Source organism: Heterodontus francisci, chromosome 10 (genome assembly GCF_036365525.1).
Source record: "Heterodontus francisci isolate sHetFra1 chromosome 10, sHetFra1.hap1, whole genome shotgun sequence".
In the NCBI taxonomy this organism is placed as follows: Eukaryota; Metazoa; Chordata; class Chondrichthyes; order Heterodontiformes; family Heterodontidae; genus Heterodontus; species Heterodontus francisci.
This window is the reverse complement of record NC_090380.1, coordinates 94,429,668-94,445,565: the sequence shown is the minus strand read 5'-3', so window position 1 is coordinate 94,445,565 and position 15,898 is coordinate 94,429,668. Positions and strand designations below refer to the sequence as shown.

The window sequence follows — 15,898 nt, the reverse complement described above, 5'->3', positions numbered from 1 at the left end:
TGGCTGTGTGGTTGATAGTGAGGAATAAAGATGTAGACTGCAGTAAGATATCAATGGACTAGTCAAGTGGGCAGATTAATGGCAAATAGAGTTCAATCCTGTAAAGTGTGTGGCAATGCATGTGTGGAAAGCTAACAAGGCAAGGGAATACACGATAAATGATAGGATACTGAGGGGTGTAGAGGAACAGAGGGACCTTGGAGTGCATGTCCACAGATCCCTGAAGGTGACTGGACAGATAGATAAGGTGGTCAAGAAGGCATGCAGGTTACTTGGCTTTATTAGCTGGGGGGGTCTAGATAGAGTGGATAGGAAGGCCCTATTTCGCTAGGTTGAGGGGTCCATAACAATGGGGCATAGATTTAGGGCAAGAGGTAGGAGGTTGAGAGGGGACTCGAGGGGAAAATTTTCACCCAGAGGATGGTGTGTTTCTGGAATCTGGAACTCACTATCTGAAACAGTGGTAGAGGCAGAAACCCTCATAACATTAAAAAAATACTTGGATATGCACTTGGAGTGTCGTAACCTATAAGGTTACAGACCAAGAACTGGAAAGTGAGATTAGGTTGGATGGCTACAAGTTGGCCGGTGCGGACACCGTGCTACGAATTATGCAATGATTCAATGATTCTAAGAGAGAAAGCAAGGATGAAGAGGCAGATCTATCTGAGCACTTATTATGTGTGAAATAAGTTAAGTATATAGTTCTCATCCTTGTATTCAAATTTCACCATAGCCTCACGCCTCCCTATCTCATAACCTCCTTCAGCCCGACAACCCTCCAAGATATCTGCTCTCCTCCAATTCTGGCCTCTTATGCATTCTGGATTTTTATCGCCCCATGATTGGTGCCCGTGCCTTCAACTGGCAGATCCTAAGCTCTGGAATTCCCTCCTAAGCTCCTCCACTTCTCTCTCTCTACCTCGCTGTCCTCCTTTAAGTTGCTCCTCAAAACCGACCTCTTCCACCAAGCTTTTGGTCGCCTGTCCTAATATCTCATTATGTGGCTTGGTGTCAAGTTTTGTCTGTTAACTCTTCTGTGAAGTGCCTTTGGACATTTTTACTCTATTAAAAGTGCGATATAAATGCAAGGTGGTGGTGTTGCTTTTCTGCAGTGGCTCAGAAAACTTTAATCAGCCAATGTGCTGAAAGTGCCTTCCGTTTGTAAACCTGATGAAGTATTCCACTATATATTTTTGCCATGGTTCCTAGGTTCCTACTTGGCATAGGATGTAGCCACTGTTTTCTCAGACACTCTCAGTCATAAGGCACTCAGTAGTGCAAGTTATTACTAATTTACCTGTCACCTTAATTAACTCCGCATGTGTCTGTGCAATGATTTAAAAAAGCAGTTTGAAACAACTTGTACATCATTTGGCCTCATTTTGTGGATGTAGGAAAATGATACTCACTCAAATAATTAGATATAACTGTCCAGCAGGTTTCAGTTTGATTCTTTCTGAAAAATTAAGCACTTCTTCTGATATTTGTAGACTATACCATTTTACAAAACCAGAAGCAGAGCCTTTCATAGCAGGAAAAACTGTAAAGACAACCACAAAAATTCAACTGACAGTAAGTAATATTTAATAATTATATTTGTATTTTTTAATTAGGCACTGAATTCTAACGTGCTTCAAACTGCTCAATTTGTAATAACACAGTTTGTGCAGCCAGTAATGTTTGAGAAATAGTACCAGATTATCAAACTGTTTGGGACAGCAAGTACTAAGATCAGTTCAAAGGGGAAGTACAGTTTCTTTGTTCCTCAATATGTGAAAAAAAATTAACCTTTTTGTTGATTTATTAAAAAGAGGAGAGCATGAGCTGTAGCAACAACTGGCATCCAACACGAGGTCACATTAGTGAAAATGTGTTGCGCTTTTTTTATGCTGTTGCTTCTATTACATTCAGTCACTTCTGGCTTTAGGTAGTAATCATCACTACTCGGCTTGTGGAAGTGTTGGTTAGACATAGCCAAAGAAATGCGAACCTGCAGCTCGCATATTCAAATGAGGTCCGCACCCGAAAATGGCTTGGGCTCCCTGACTGACCTTGGATGAGCACACTGCTGATACCCGCTCATTTTGCACTGAAGTTGAAATCCCCCTGCCCCATCATTTTCAGTCCCTGCCATGAACTCCAAATTCTTTGCACTAACTTCCTTTTTACATCACTTTCACATGCTCAGGCTAAATTAAGCTGTGCAAAAACCATGACATCTTGTTTGACTCAGCTCCTGGGCTTCAAACCACAACATCAAGGTTGCTTTCTTCCATTTCGGTTACGAGCTCACAGGACACCAGTCTGGTGTGGACTCTGTCTTTAACGAAACTGACTGTAATGTCTGCCTGCGGTCAGAGTGCCTCATGGCAGAGGTCACATGACTACTGCAAGCCAGGAGGCACATTGGTACAATATTGCATTGCTATCCCAAACATCCCCCTTTTCATAAAAAAAAAGATTTCCATGCATTTTAATTTACAGTGTGAGTTGCCCCAGTTACTCACTATGCACACAACTGTTCTCATGCATTTGTAGTTCGGCATTCTTGTCAGTCTCTGCACATGCATTGCGCACACAGTCATTTCATACGCCGGTCTCTTAATGGTACGCTTGCGTGTTGTCGTTGGTTGCTTATCTGGTTGCTTTTCCTTCTACAGCGAGTGTTGTTCCCTTGTCACTTGTTGCCGCGATAACTGTTCCATTTCCGTTGTTGGGGTGCTGTGGACTTCTGGGGCTGATGGTTGTTCTGTGGTCTGTGCAGTTGGTGAGTTCTCATCTTTCTGATTGGCCGCCTGCTGTGAAGGAACAGCTTCTGCAGTTGTGACAGTATCTCTGGTCATTCACTGCCACTACATACGATCAAGGTGACAACTGCTCTATGCAGGTTCCAAGTTGCCACTTGGGCTGACTCTTGTGAGCATTGAAGGTTTGTACCCTGACTGGCTCTCCAATGCTCAATTGTGGCAATGGTTCTGCAGTTTTGTCAAAATGAAATTAGACTTTCCGCCATTTTACCCTGATTTTTGTCGGCCTGCTCTGCAGAAACCGAGTGCTCCTTCCCCACAGCCTCCACCTCGGGTGCCTGAGCAGACAACTGCCAGATCTTCCTCTTTCTCATCACCTGTATGACTCGCATCACCTTGCGACTGGCAAAGGCATTCTCGTTTCAGCGATGGCGCCCACTCCTGTAGGCCATCTGCTGGGTTTGCTCTTTTTGCACCTTGAGCGTTACCAGTCCAAGTTTTGGACTTGCTTCTGCTCAGATGAGTGGCTTTTGCTTGCTGTCTATGATTTGGAACTCTAGATCTTCGTTCTTTTCATTGCAATGGGCTCTGAGTAACTTTCCTTCTGGCATTAGTATGGTGCCATCATATAGCCTCAACCTTACTTTTGAGGGCTTCATTTTTGGATCGCCACTTTGTACAGGTCTGTGAAAGTCATGATGTTGCATGACGCACTTGTCTCTATCTGCCAATTTATATTGACTTGATATTTTCTGCAGTCATCATTCCAACAGTCACAAACCATTTATCGCTGCTCCACCTGTCTGAAGCAACCAGTTGTATGTTATACAGTGATTCGTCAGAATCTTCAGCTGATATCTCTCCAGTGGCCATCTGTACCTGCTTGTTGTGCTTCCTTCTAGCCAAGCATTTGCATGCAAAATGATTCAGCTTCGTGCAGTGCTCTCCCTATGCTGGACATGCCTTCTTTTCCTGTATGTCATGTCCTCTGCAGTATTCGCATCCTCACCTTTGTCTTTCTGCCCTTTCGGCCTGGAATGTCTATCAGCATAATGCAAGGCCTGGTCTGTTCTGCCAGGAATATAGTCTAGCTGCTGATTTACAACCTCAGCACTTCTGCATGTGAATCGCTTTCCTGAGAGTAAGTTTGTCTTCTCTCAGTAGATGTGCTCACACTGTTGGGATATCTTATGCCTAACACAATCCTGTCTTTAATTAGATCATCTTTTAATTGCGCAAATTCACAGGATTCTGTCAGCTGTGTTAACGCAGTTACATATTGATCAATGGACTCTCTTTCACCTTGGCCCAAATATTGAATACATGCCATTCATAGGTTACATTCACTTGGGGTTCAAAGTGTGCCTTCAAGGCTTTCAAAATTTCTGCTGTCTTTTTTTTTGTTCAGAGAGATTTAGGGTGGAATACACTTTGTAACAGTCTCTCCCCAACAGTGATAAAAGTGTAGCCGCTCTCAGCTGCTCTGGTTTGTTAATTAAATCTGTTGCAATTTCATAATCTTGCCATTGCGAGTGGAAAAACTGCCAATTCTGTTTCATTTCACCTTTCATTTCGACCAGCGCAGGCAGAGGGAAATTGGTAGCTATTGTCTTGCCCTTTGCTTTCAGGTAGATCTTTATTCCTTTTCTGTGGCTTCCTGTGGCTTTTAGTAGTTCTGACCATTCCTGTGGCCTTTGTTCTGTATTTGTGCTTGTAAACAGCTCTTCAACACTCAATTTTCAGCTCCACTCTGACACCATATTATGAGCTCACAGGACACCAGTCTGGTGTGGACTCTGTCTTTAAAGAAACTCACTGTAATGTCTGCCTGCAGTCAGTGTGCCTCATGGTAGAGGTCACATGAGTACAGCAAGCCAGGAGGCACATTGGTACAATACTGCATTTTTATCCCAAACAATTTCCACAGCTCACGTCCTTATCCATGCTTCTGTCCAACAGCAAGACCTATTTCTCTAAACCTTCCTGGCCAGCCTTCTAATTGCCACAATCCACCTTTCATAAACTCCAGCTTGTTCAAAACACATACACCTGTATCCTGTCCTACACTACATCTGGTTCATCCTCACCAATATGCACTGGTTCCCTGGCTCCAGATGCATTGAATTTGAAATACTTCTCATCTCTCCATGTTCTTTCCCCAACCTCCTTCAGTCTAGCATCACTTCTTGTGCCCTCCAACTACAGCCTTCAGTGTATTACCCCCTTTACTGCAAGATTGCTGGGAGACCTTTCAGTTGCTTCACCCCACTTTTTGGAACTCCCTTCCTAAACCCCTCCACTTTTCAAATCCTAATCAGAGCAGGATATGCAAAAGTGGGTGGGGAAGTGACTCATGGCATCTTGCTGTCATGGGCATATAGTAAATATCAGCCATGGCCTGAAATTTGATTGCACCTTCTTGCAGGCATGCAACAATGCTGACCAATGGGATGGTTCTGCAGAGTGGTAAAGAGGAAACTTTCTTCACAAGCTGCTCAGGCAGCACCATCTAGACTTCAGAAGCCATCAAAGAGGAGGCCTAATGGTGGGCTGCATCTTCACTTGTCTGCAGACTAATGCCTGCACCTGCAGGTTCTTTCATCCTGGCTTGCCACTAAGCCATACTCCTTCAGCTATGGCAAAGGTTGCTGATGCACTGACATGCCTTTTAATGGTCTCCAAAAGCTTTCTAAAGTTTTGTCCCCCTCCTTGAGACGCTCCCCGTTAAATGACATAATCCACTTACATTTGGACTTGTGCACAGTTTTCCTCTCCTACCATGCCTAGACCCACCTGAGTTTGTGGCTGAAGTGCTGAATAATTGTGCAAATTAGATTAGACCAGAAATATATGCATAATAGCACCTTTAACATCCTCTAGATGTTCAGAAGTATTTGCCTTTGCATGCAGTTACTGTTATTTTGTAGGCAGGTGTGGCAATGAAGAACAAATAGCAATGAGCTGAATCACCAGTTAATTTGTTTTGGTAATGTTGGTTGAAAGATGAATGTTGGCCAGGACATTAGGAGAGCTCCCTGCTTTTCTTTGAAAAGTGCCTTTGGATCTTTTCTAGTACTGTTGCAATCATGTTTGAAATCGGATCCATGGGGTTCAAATTGGTTTATGGCGAAAGTATGATACTGGTCATGGTGAATCAGTTTGGTACCGTGTCTGATTTTACTTTCACACTTTTCGCAAAGACAACTTTCACCACTGGCTGATGCAGGGATAAGGATGGGATTTCAATATGGTTTCATGCCAAGAAATCACCATAGAGTGCTTCAGGTTCCCTCAAATGAGAGAACACAAAACCAGCGGCTGGTTACAAAGTCAGAGATAGTTGTAGTCTTTAATTTACAGAAGCCTATTTATTTAAAGAAAAAGAATGATTTTACAATCAGGTAGGTCTAAAATTAAAGTAACTCCAGTACTAAAATGTTATGGTGAAGTAATTCTTGAAATTGCTAGCATTTTAATAATGTTTCTTTTAAATAATTCTCATTGTTGTATGATTGCTTTTAAGAGTGATGTCCCTTTAAGATCTGAGTATCCTAATGAGCTAAGTACCAAGACATAGTCATGTGACTTAAAGTCATTGTCATTCTGCAACTGTAACACCTAGAGGCAGGTTCTGTAAATAGTTAGCTCTGTACCATATATAATAGTTTAGCTGTAATAAACCTGTTTGAGATCTTCAACCAACTGGACTCCATGCTTCTCATTTATGTTGGATCAGATAACATAAAAGAACTCATTGCAATTATGCTTGTACAATACATTATTCTGTTTCTTTGTAATAATATGCATGCTGAAATTTTGTAATACTGTTGTGTTAGCTCATGTATGCTGCCTGTATGATCATGTTATATCAAAAATGAGTTAACACTGTTCTATTTTGTCTTAGTTCAATGAAAATGGTGCATCCTGGGTGTATCCAGTAGTACCATTGGAATGCACAGTAACTAATCCTCAAATGGAAACTAAATACTCAGGCATGAAGAAATACATTTCTTACCAAATTACACCTAATGTAAGTATCAGTGACATTCCATATACTTGTAGTTGGGCTCATAATGAACTAGTAGGCTGGGAATACTGTTAGTGACAGTAGCGGATGAATGTTTAGCATGCTTGTTTTAAATGTTAATACCAGCATAAAAATAATAGACCCTGGAATATCATACAAATGCTTTTAATCTTTAACCATTATTATTGCTCTCTGTAATTCCAACAATATAATCTCTAACTCATCCTAAACACTATTCCATATAACAGTGTGTAATTCCCTATAACAACTGTGTAACAGAGCAGTGGTAAATGCTTCTAAATTTATGGCTATATTTTCATATACCAGTAACTAGGTTAGGTTATTAATAATCTCCTGAAAGTACCATAGCAGGTGAAGTGGGTGGTACAGTCTTAGATTGTCAATATGTCACTACAGACTGGTAGCAGACAAGCTTGTGCCAAAGATCCCTTCATTGCTGCTTCACCTACATATAGGTGGTGAAGCAGGGAGACTAAAGGCATCTTATAGCTCCTACTTACAGAATATTTGCAAAAGCATAGAAACAAGTCCTCTCATGATCTCAGCAAAGGTGTGGTATATGACTCCAGGAAAAAAGAAGTTGGGAAAGATGTAAACATAGAACAACAAAACAACTGGGCGACACAGTGGCACAGTGGTTAGCACCACCGCCTCAGAGCTCCAGCAACCCGGGTTCAGTTCTGGGTACTGCCTGTGCGGAGTTTGCAAGTTCTCCCTATGACCGAGTGAGTTTCCACCGGGTGCTCTGGTTTCCTCCCACAGCCAAAGACTTGCAAATTGATAAGTAAATTGGTCATTGTAAATTGCCCCTAGTGTAGGTAGGTGGTGGGGATGTGGTAGGGAATATGGGGTTAATGTAGGATTAGTATAAAAAATGGGTGGTTGTTGGTTGGCACAGACTCGGTGGGCCGAAGGGCCTGTTTCAGTGCAGTATCAATAAATAAAATATGACGCTAGAATTATTCTCTAGACAGCCTTTTACACCTCCGTGAAACTTAGTGAATAGCTACAGTCAGTTGTCTTTGATTTCAGGACAGCTAGTTATAAAAGTTTCATCCTCTTCAGATTTTTCCCAGATCAACAGATATTTGAAAATTGCTTGGAACTTGCAGTCTGTGGCATAAATGTACCACCAGTAGGTCAAAATTTCAAGTGCCAGACGAGTGGATTCATTCTCTTTAACATACTGCAAAGAAAATTCTGCTGTAACACAGATGATTGTTCAAGTTGGTGATCAAGAATTTGTCTTGGTGTACTTTTGGAAATTGCAATAAACTTTTGCAAACTATTTTGCCAATCAAAATGCCTGGATTTGATATTCATATTTCATATTTTCTCATTGTTTTGGTCTCAGTATGTTTTTAAAGTTCATTTGTCAATATTTTGTAGGACACAAATGTTTCAGTTTATCATCGATACAAACATTTTGACTGGCTATGCTGTCGACTAATAGAGAAGTTTGGGTTAGTAATCCCAATCCCTCTCCTGCCAGAAAAAGACATTCCATGTAAGTATTGACTAAAATATGTTATGAGTGGTTTCTTTGTGTTTTAATGTTGACTACCACCATCAATATCTGCTCATAATAAAACCAGAAAATATTGTAAAAATAGCAAATTAACCAGGAGAAAACGTTGCCACTTGACAGTTATGCCAATTTTTCAGTTGCTAGGTCTATTCATATTTAGTATTTTTATGTGCTACATACATTCTTAGAGACAGAAATTAACAAGCATTTTCAAACTTGATTGACCTAATCTGATTGAACTCTAATTGAGTGGAGTTAACATTTACTTAACAGCTGTTAGAATTATTGAACTTAAAGGGACACAGCCCCACGTTTGCAACAGAATTATACATTATGCGTTACATGGAATAATATCACCCAACTTCCCATGAGCAAAACTGTGGAAAATCCAATAAAATGATTGAACAAATTGAATCTGTTGAATGTTGCTTTTGAACAATGGACAATTTTTGAATGTAAATTGAACCATGGGAACAATAGTGTGAAATTGATCTTGGGCGGCAGTGCAAAATGGCCAGCAGCTTATTGGCAAGGTGTATAATTGGTTGCCCAATTTTCTATTCCATTAAAGCCAATGCAACAAAAAACTGGGTTGGGTGTAAAACGGGCCACCAGTTCACTATGGCCTGTTCTGCATTACTGGCCGAGACCAATTTCACCCCTATATAATCAAAAATATATCTGTCCTTGGTCTCTGTTGATCCTGGGACCAATGCAAGGAATTTCACAGAATGTAATTACAATAACAAAATACAGTTTCTGCTGATGTTACATTGGCTACAAAAAAAAACCCTTCAAAAATATATTGGGGAGTAAATTGAAAATAAATAGTGATATACAAGATAAGCAAGTGACAAACCGTATAGCATGAAATATATAAAACATTTAGTACATTATATATAATACACATTTTTTAAATTGTCTATGAGCAAATCAAAGGTAAATCAATTGGAGCACTAAATCTGGTTATCAAATATAAGATAAGGCACAAATTTAAAATTTTACAATTACAATTTAATGAGCTGATCTCCAATGGCATTGCTCGTAGGCAAAATAAAAAGGTTTCTCTCTGCCAGTAAATGTTGCTTCACTTATCTCCTTCTCCATGTCTTTATTTCTTTTCCACCCTCTTTCTATCTCTCTAACTCTCTCTTTCCCAACTCTCAAAATTGTCTCTTATTAGCTTCTCTATGTCTATCTGTTTCATTTCAGTCTTCTCATTATTTCTTCTTTTACTTTAAGGGAAATAGATGGTCATTCCTTTTTTTTTACTTGTTCGTGGGATATGGATATCACTGGCTTGGTGATATAGTTCCAAGTCAGGATGGTGCGTCGTTTGGAGGGAAACCTGCAATTGATGGTGTTCCCATGCATTGCTGCCCTTGTCTTTCTAGGTGGTAGAGGTCGCGGGTTTGGAAGGTGCTGTCGAAGGAGCCTTGGTAAGTTGCTGCAGTGCATCTTGTATATGGTACACACTGCTGCCACTGTATGTCAGTGGTGGAGACAATGAATGTTGAAGGTGGTGGATGGGGTGCCAGTCAAATGGGCTGTTTTGTCCTGGATGGTGTCAAGCTTCTTGAGTGTTGTTGAAGCTGCACCTATCCAGGCTAATGGAGAATATTCCATCACACACCTGATTTGTAGATGGTGGACAGACATTGGGGAGTCAGGAGGTGAGTTACGCACCACAGAATTCCCAGTCTCTGACCTGCTCTTGTAACCAGAGCATTTATCTGGCTGGTCCAGTTCAGTTTTTGGTCAATGGCAACCCCCAGGATCTTGACAGTGGGGGATTCAGCAATAGTAATGCCATTGAACATCAAGGGGAGCTGGTTAGATTCTCTCTTGTTTGAGATGGTCATTGCCTGGCACTTGTGTGACACGCATGTTATTGCCACTAATCAGCCCAAGCCTGGATGTTGGCCAGGTCTTGCTGCATGTGGACATGGGCTGCTTCAGTATCAGAGGAGTCGTAAATAGTGCTGAACATTGTGCAATCATCAGTGAAAATCCCCACTTCTGACCTTATGATTGAAGGAAGGTCATTGATGAAGCAGCTGAAGATGGTTGGGCCTCGGACACTACCCTGAGGAACTCCTGCAGTGATGTCCTGGAGCTCAGATGATTGATCTCCAACAACCACAACCATCTTCCTTTGTGCTACGTATGACTCCAACCAGCTGAAAGTTTTCTGTTTAAATAAATGTGTACCGCCTTGCTGAGACTTGATTAGAGTTGATATGGCAGTGGTTATGAGTATTACCACACAAGTTTTGGTGGTAAAAATGACACATATCTACATATGATACTTCATTTTATCTCACTCCTACATGCTTTCCATACCAATCATGCGGGGGTATGTCAAAATGGAAAAGATAATAGTCAGAAAATGAGGGAACTGACCTACATTAACTGGGCAAAGAAGTTTGCGAACAGGTTGATGAATCAGCAGTGGGAATTCTTCAAATATGAGATGGATAGAGTACAAAATAAATGCATACAAAATCCTATAAGGCAAACATAGAAAAGTACAGCACAGTACAGGCACACGATGTTGTGCCAACCCTTTAACCTACTCTAAGATCAAACTACCTACATACCCTTCATTCTACTATCATCCATGTACCTATCCAAGAGTCGCTTAAATGTCCCTAATGTATCTGCTTCTACTACCACCGCTGGCAGTGCATTCCACGCACCCACCACTCTCTGTGTAAAGAACCTACCTCTGACATCTCCCCTAAACCTTCCTCCAATCACCTTAAAATTATGCCCCCTGGTGATAGCCCTTTCCGCCCTGGGAAAAAGTCTCTGGCTATCCACTCTATCTATGCCTCTCATCATCTTGTACACCTCTATCAAGTCACCTCTCATCCTTCTTCGCTCCAATGAGAAAAGCCCTAGCTCCCTCAACCTTTCTTCATAAGACATGCCCTCCAGTCCAGGCAGCATCCTGGTAAATCTCCTCTGCACCCTCTCTAAAGCTTCCACATCCTTCCTATAATGAGGCGACCAGAACTGAACACAATATTCCAAGTGTGGTCTAACCAGGGCCTTATAGAGCTGCAGCATAACCTCGCGGCTCTTAAACTCAATCCCCCTGTTAATGAAAGCCAACACACCTTACGCCTTCTTAACGACCCTATCAACTTGGGTGGCAACTTTGAGGGATCTATGGACGTGGACCCCAAGATCCCTCTGTTCCTCCACACTGCCAAGAATCCTGTCTTTAAGCCTGTATTCTGCATTCAAATTTGACCTTCCAAAATGAATCACTTCACACTTTTCCAGGTTGAACTCCATCTGCCACTTCTCAGCCCAGCTCTGCATCCTGTCAATGTCCCGTTGCAACCAACAACAGCCTTCCACACTATCCACAACTCCAGCAACCTTTGTGTCATCGGCAAACTTAGTAACCCAGCCTTCCACTTCCTCATCCAAGTCATTTATAAAAATCACAAAGAGCAGAGGTCCAAGAACAGATCCCTGCGGAACACCATTGGTCACCGAACTCCAGGCTGAATGCTTTCCATCTACTACCACCCTCTGTCTTCTATGGGCCAGCCAATTCTGTATCCAGACAGCCAAATTTCCCTGTATCCCATGCCTCCTTACTTTCTGAATGAGCCTACCATGGGGAACCTTATCAAACGCCTTGCTAAAATCCATATACACCACATCCACTGCTCTTCCTTCATCAATGTGTTTTGTCACATCCTCAAAGAATTCAATAAGGCTTGTGAGGCATGACCCGTCCCTCACAAAGCCTTGCTGACTATCTCTAATCAAACTATGCTTTTCCAAATAATCATAAATCCTGTCTCTCAGAATCCTCTCCAGTAATTTGCCCACTACCGACATAAGACTGACTGGTCTGTAATTCCCAGGGTTATCCCTATTCCCTTTCTTGAACAAGGGGACAACATTTGCCACCCTCCAATCATCTGGTACTACTCCAGTGGACAGTGAGGACGCAAAGATCATCGCCAAAGGCGCGGCAATCTCTTCCCTTGCTTCCCGTAAAACCTTGGGTATATCCCGTCTGGCCCCGGGGACTTATCTATCCTCGTGTCTTTCAAAATTTCCAGCACATCCTCCTCCTTAACATCAACCTGTTCGAGCATATCAGCCTGTTTCACACTGTCCTCACAAACGACAAGGTCCCTCTCACGAGTGAATACTGAAGCAAAGTATTCATTAAGGACCTCCCCTACCTCCTCCGACTCCAGGCACAAGTTCCCTCCACTATCCCTGATTGGCCCTACCCTCACTCTGGCCATCCTCTTGTTCCTCACATAAGTGTAGAACGCCTTGGGATTTTCCTTAATCCTACCCGCCAAGACTTTTTCATGTCCCCTTCTAGCTCTCCTAAGTCCATTCTTCAGTTCCTTCCTGGCTACCTTGTTACCCTCTAGAGCCCTGTCTGATCCTTGCTTCCTCAACCTTAAGTAAGCTTCCTTCTTCCTCTTGACTAGCTGTTCCACATCTCTTGTCATCCAAGGTTCCTTCACCCTACCATCCCCTTCCTTGCCTCTTCGGGACAAACCTATCCAGCAGTCGCAGCAAGTGCTCCCTAAACAACCTCCACATTTCTGTCGTGCATTTCCCTGAGAACATCTGTTCCCAATTTAAGCTCCCCAGTTCCTGCCTAATAGCATCGTAATTCCCCCCCTCCCCCAATTAAATATTTTCCCATCCCGTCTGCTCCTGTCCCTCTCCATGACTATAGTAAAGGTCAGGGAGTTGTGATCACTATCACCGAAATGCTCTCCCACCGAGAGATCTGCCACCTGGCCTGGTTCGTTGCCAAGCACCAAATCCAACATAGCCTCCCCTCTAGTCAGCCTATCTACATATTGAGTTAGGAAACCTTCCTGGACACACCTGACAAAATCTGCTCCATCCAAACTATTTGCACTAAGGAGGTTCCAATCAATATTAGGGAAGTTGAAGTCACCCATGACAACCCTGTTACTTCTGCACCTTTCCAAAATCTGCCTCCCAATCTGTTCCTCCGTGTCTCTGTTGCTAATAGGGGGTCTATAGAAAACTCCCAATAAAGTGACTGCTCCTTTCCTGTTTCTGACTTCCACCCATACTGACTCAGTAGACAAACCCTCCTCGACGACCTCCCTTTCTGCAGCTGTGATCTATCCCTGATTAGCAATGCCACTCCCCCACCTCTTTTACCTCCCTCCCTGTTCCTTTTGAAACATCTAAACCCCGGAACATCCAACATCCATTCCTGCCCCTGTGATATCCAAGTCTCCGTAATGGCCACAACATCGTAGCTCCAAGTACTGATCCATGCTCTAAGTTCATCACCCTTATTCCTGACACTTCTTGCATTAAAATAGACACACTTCAACCCATCATACTGGCTGCAACTTTGCCCTGTCAACTGTCTAACCTTCCTCACAGACTCTCTGCACTCTGTATCTGCCTGTTCAACAGCTACCCCATCCACTGATCCGTAGCTCCGGTTCCCATCCCCCTGCCAAACTAGTTTAAACCCTCCCGAAGAGCTCTAGCAAACCTCCCGCCCAGGATATTGGTGCCCCTCCAGTTCAGATGCAACCCGTCCTTCTTGTACAGGTCCCACCTTCCCCAGAAGGTATCCCAATGATCCACATATCTGAAGCCCTCCCTCCTACACCAGCTCTGTAGCCACGTGTTCAGCTGCACTCGCTCTCTGTTTCTAGCCTCACTAGCACGTGGCACCGGTATCAATCCTGAGATTACTACTCTGCTCGTCCTGCCTTTTAGCTTCCAACCTAACTCCCTATATTTGCTTTTCAGGTCCTCATCCCTTTTTCTAGCTATGTCATTGGTACCGATGTGTACCACGACTTCTGGCTGCTCCCCCTCCCCCTTAAGAATCCTGTAGACTCGATCCGAGACATCCCTGACCCTGGCACCCAGGAGGCAACATACCATCTGGGAGTCTCGTTCGCGACCACAGAATCTCCTGTCTGTTCCTCTAACCATTGCATCTCCTATCACTATCGCTCTCCTATTCTCCCCCCTTCCCTTCTGAGCCACAGAGCCAGGCTCCGTGCCAGAGACCCTGGCCGCTGTGGCTTTCCCCTGGTAGGCCGTCCCCCCCAACTGTATCCAAAACGGTATACTTATTATTGAGGGGAACGGCCACAGGGGATCCCTGCACTGTGCGCCTATTCCCTTTCCCTCCCCTGACGGTCACCCAACTACCTTTATCCTGTAACTTAGGTGTCATTACTTCCCTATAACTGCTCTCTATCACCCCCTCAGCCTCCTGAATGATCCGAAGTTCATCCAGCTCCAGCTCCCTAACGCGGTCTGTGAGGAGCTGGAGTTGGGTGCACTTCTCACAGGTGAAGTCAGCAGGGACACAAGTGGTGACCCTTACCTCCCACATCCTGCAAGAGGAGCATGCAACTGCCCTAGCTTCCATCCCCTCTGCTCTAAATTGACAAAAGAGATTTTTAAAAAAATAAAGGAAAACCTTACCTTACCAAACCCTCCACACAAGAGTCCTTTTTTTTTGGTTAGAGGAGAAGGATGGGTGGGAGACACTACACGTGTAGTGTTTCGGGTTTAGCCACTGCCCGAATATATAAGTTCACTTACCTGGCAGTCTCCATGTCCGCGTCCGCCGAATCACGAGGTAAGTACTTTATAGCTCAACTTACCTTCCCGGCTGCCCCCTGGCTCGTGCTCTCACCACTCCCGCTGCTCAAATGGAAGAAAGAAATACCCACCAATCACTTACCAGTTCTCCTGTGACGTCACACTTCAATTTTTGCTGGTCAAGCAGGTCCACAGAACCGAACAGAACAGAGCGCTCTCGCTGCTGCTTCTGGTCTCTGGCTTCGGCACCTTTTATCTCCCGGTGCATCAGGTGGTACATCAAAGAATAGAGTTCCATGGATAAATAGAGAGATTAAATAAGTATCCAGAAACTTAAAAGAAGTCACATGATAATGTTACGACCACGGCGGGAGCAACGCACTGTCAATCCCGTCACTCCACAGCTCAAAGCATATTATTAAGCTTTCACGCCCACAAGGAAAACAGCTAAATTAAACAAGGTGGTAACCCCAGAATGAAACAGACCAAACCTGGTGGGCTGAAATTTATTCCGACGCCGTCACCATGGCGGCGCCCTTTCAAATCAGCGCGGTGATATTATGCACGGGGGCTCATTAGCATCACTGCGCCGAGCCTTGCCCGTTCCCCACAATATTACGTGGGGAGAGGCGGGACATTCGGCGCAGTGAGGAACCCTTTGACAGTTGTGCAGCAGGTGCTGGGGCCCTATTTTAAGCGTTCCAGCACCTGCTTCCTGACAGCTGTCAAAGAAATACTTACCTGACTGCTGAAGAGTGGGGCTGCTGCCGATCTGGCAGCAAAGCAGAAAGTGCTGCAGAAATCCAGCAGGTCAGGCAGCATCTGTGGAGAGAGAAGCAGAGTTAACTTGTCCAAGTTCACAAACCTGAAAGTTAACTCTGCTTCTCTCTCCACAGAAGCTGCCTGACCTGCTGAGTGACCCCAGCACTTTCTGCTTTGCTGTCACATACTTACCCTGCTGTG

General features: G+C 43.6%; 1 protein-coding gene across 2 annotated transcripts in view; it reads left to right on the top strand.

Moving 5' to 3' along the window:
* The window catches only part of LOC137374641 (sorting nexin-9-like), a 97,970-nt gene that overhangs the window by 33,627 nt on the left and 48,445 nt on the right, over positions 1-15,898 (top strand). For both annotated transcript variants that reach the window (XM_068041078.1, XM_068041077.1), the window contains exons 7-9: positions 1,494-1,575; positions 6,655-6,780; positions 8,188-8,305. In XM_068041078.1, the coding sequence (XP_067897179.1) occupies positions 1,494-1,575; positions 6,655-6,780; positions 8,188-8,305 (326 nt within the window). The remainder of the gene's footprint in view (positions 1-1,493; positions 1,576-6,654; positions 6,781-8,187; positions 8,306-15,898) is intronic.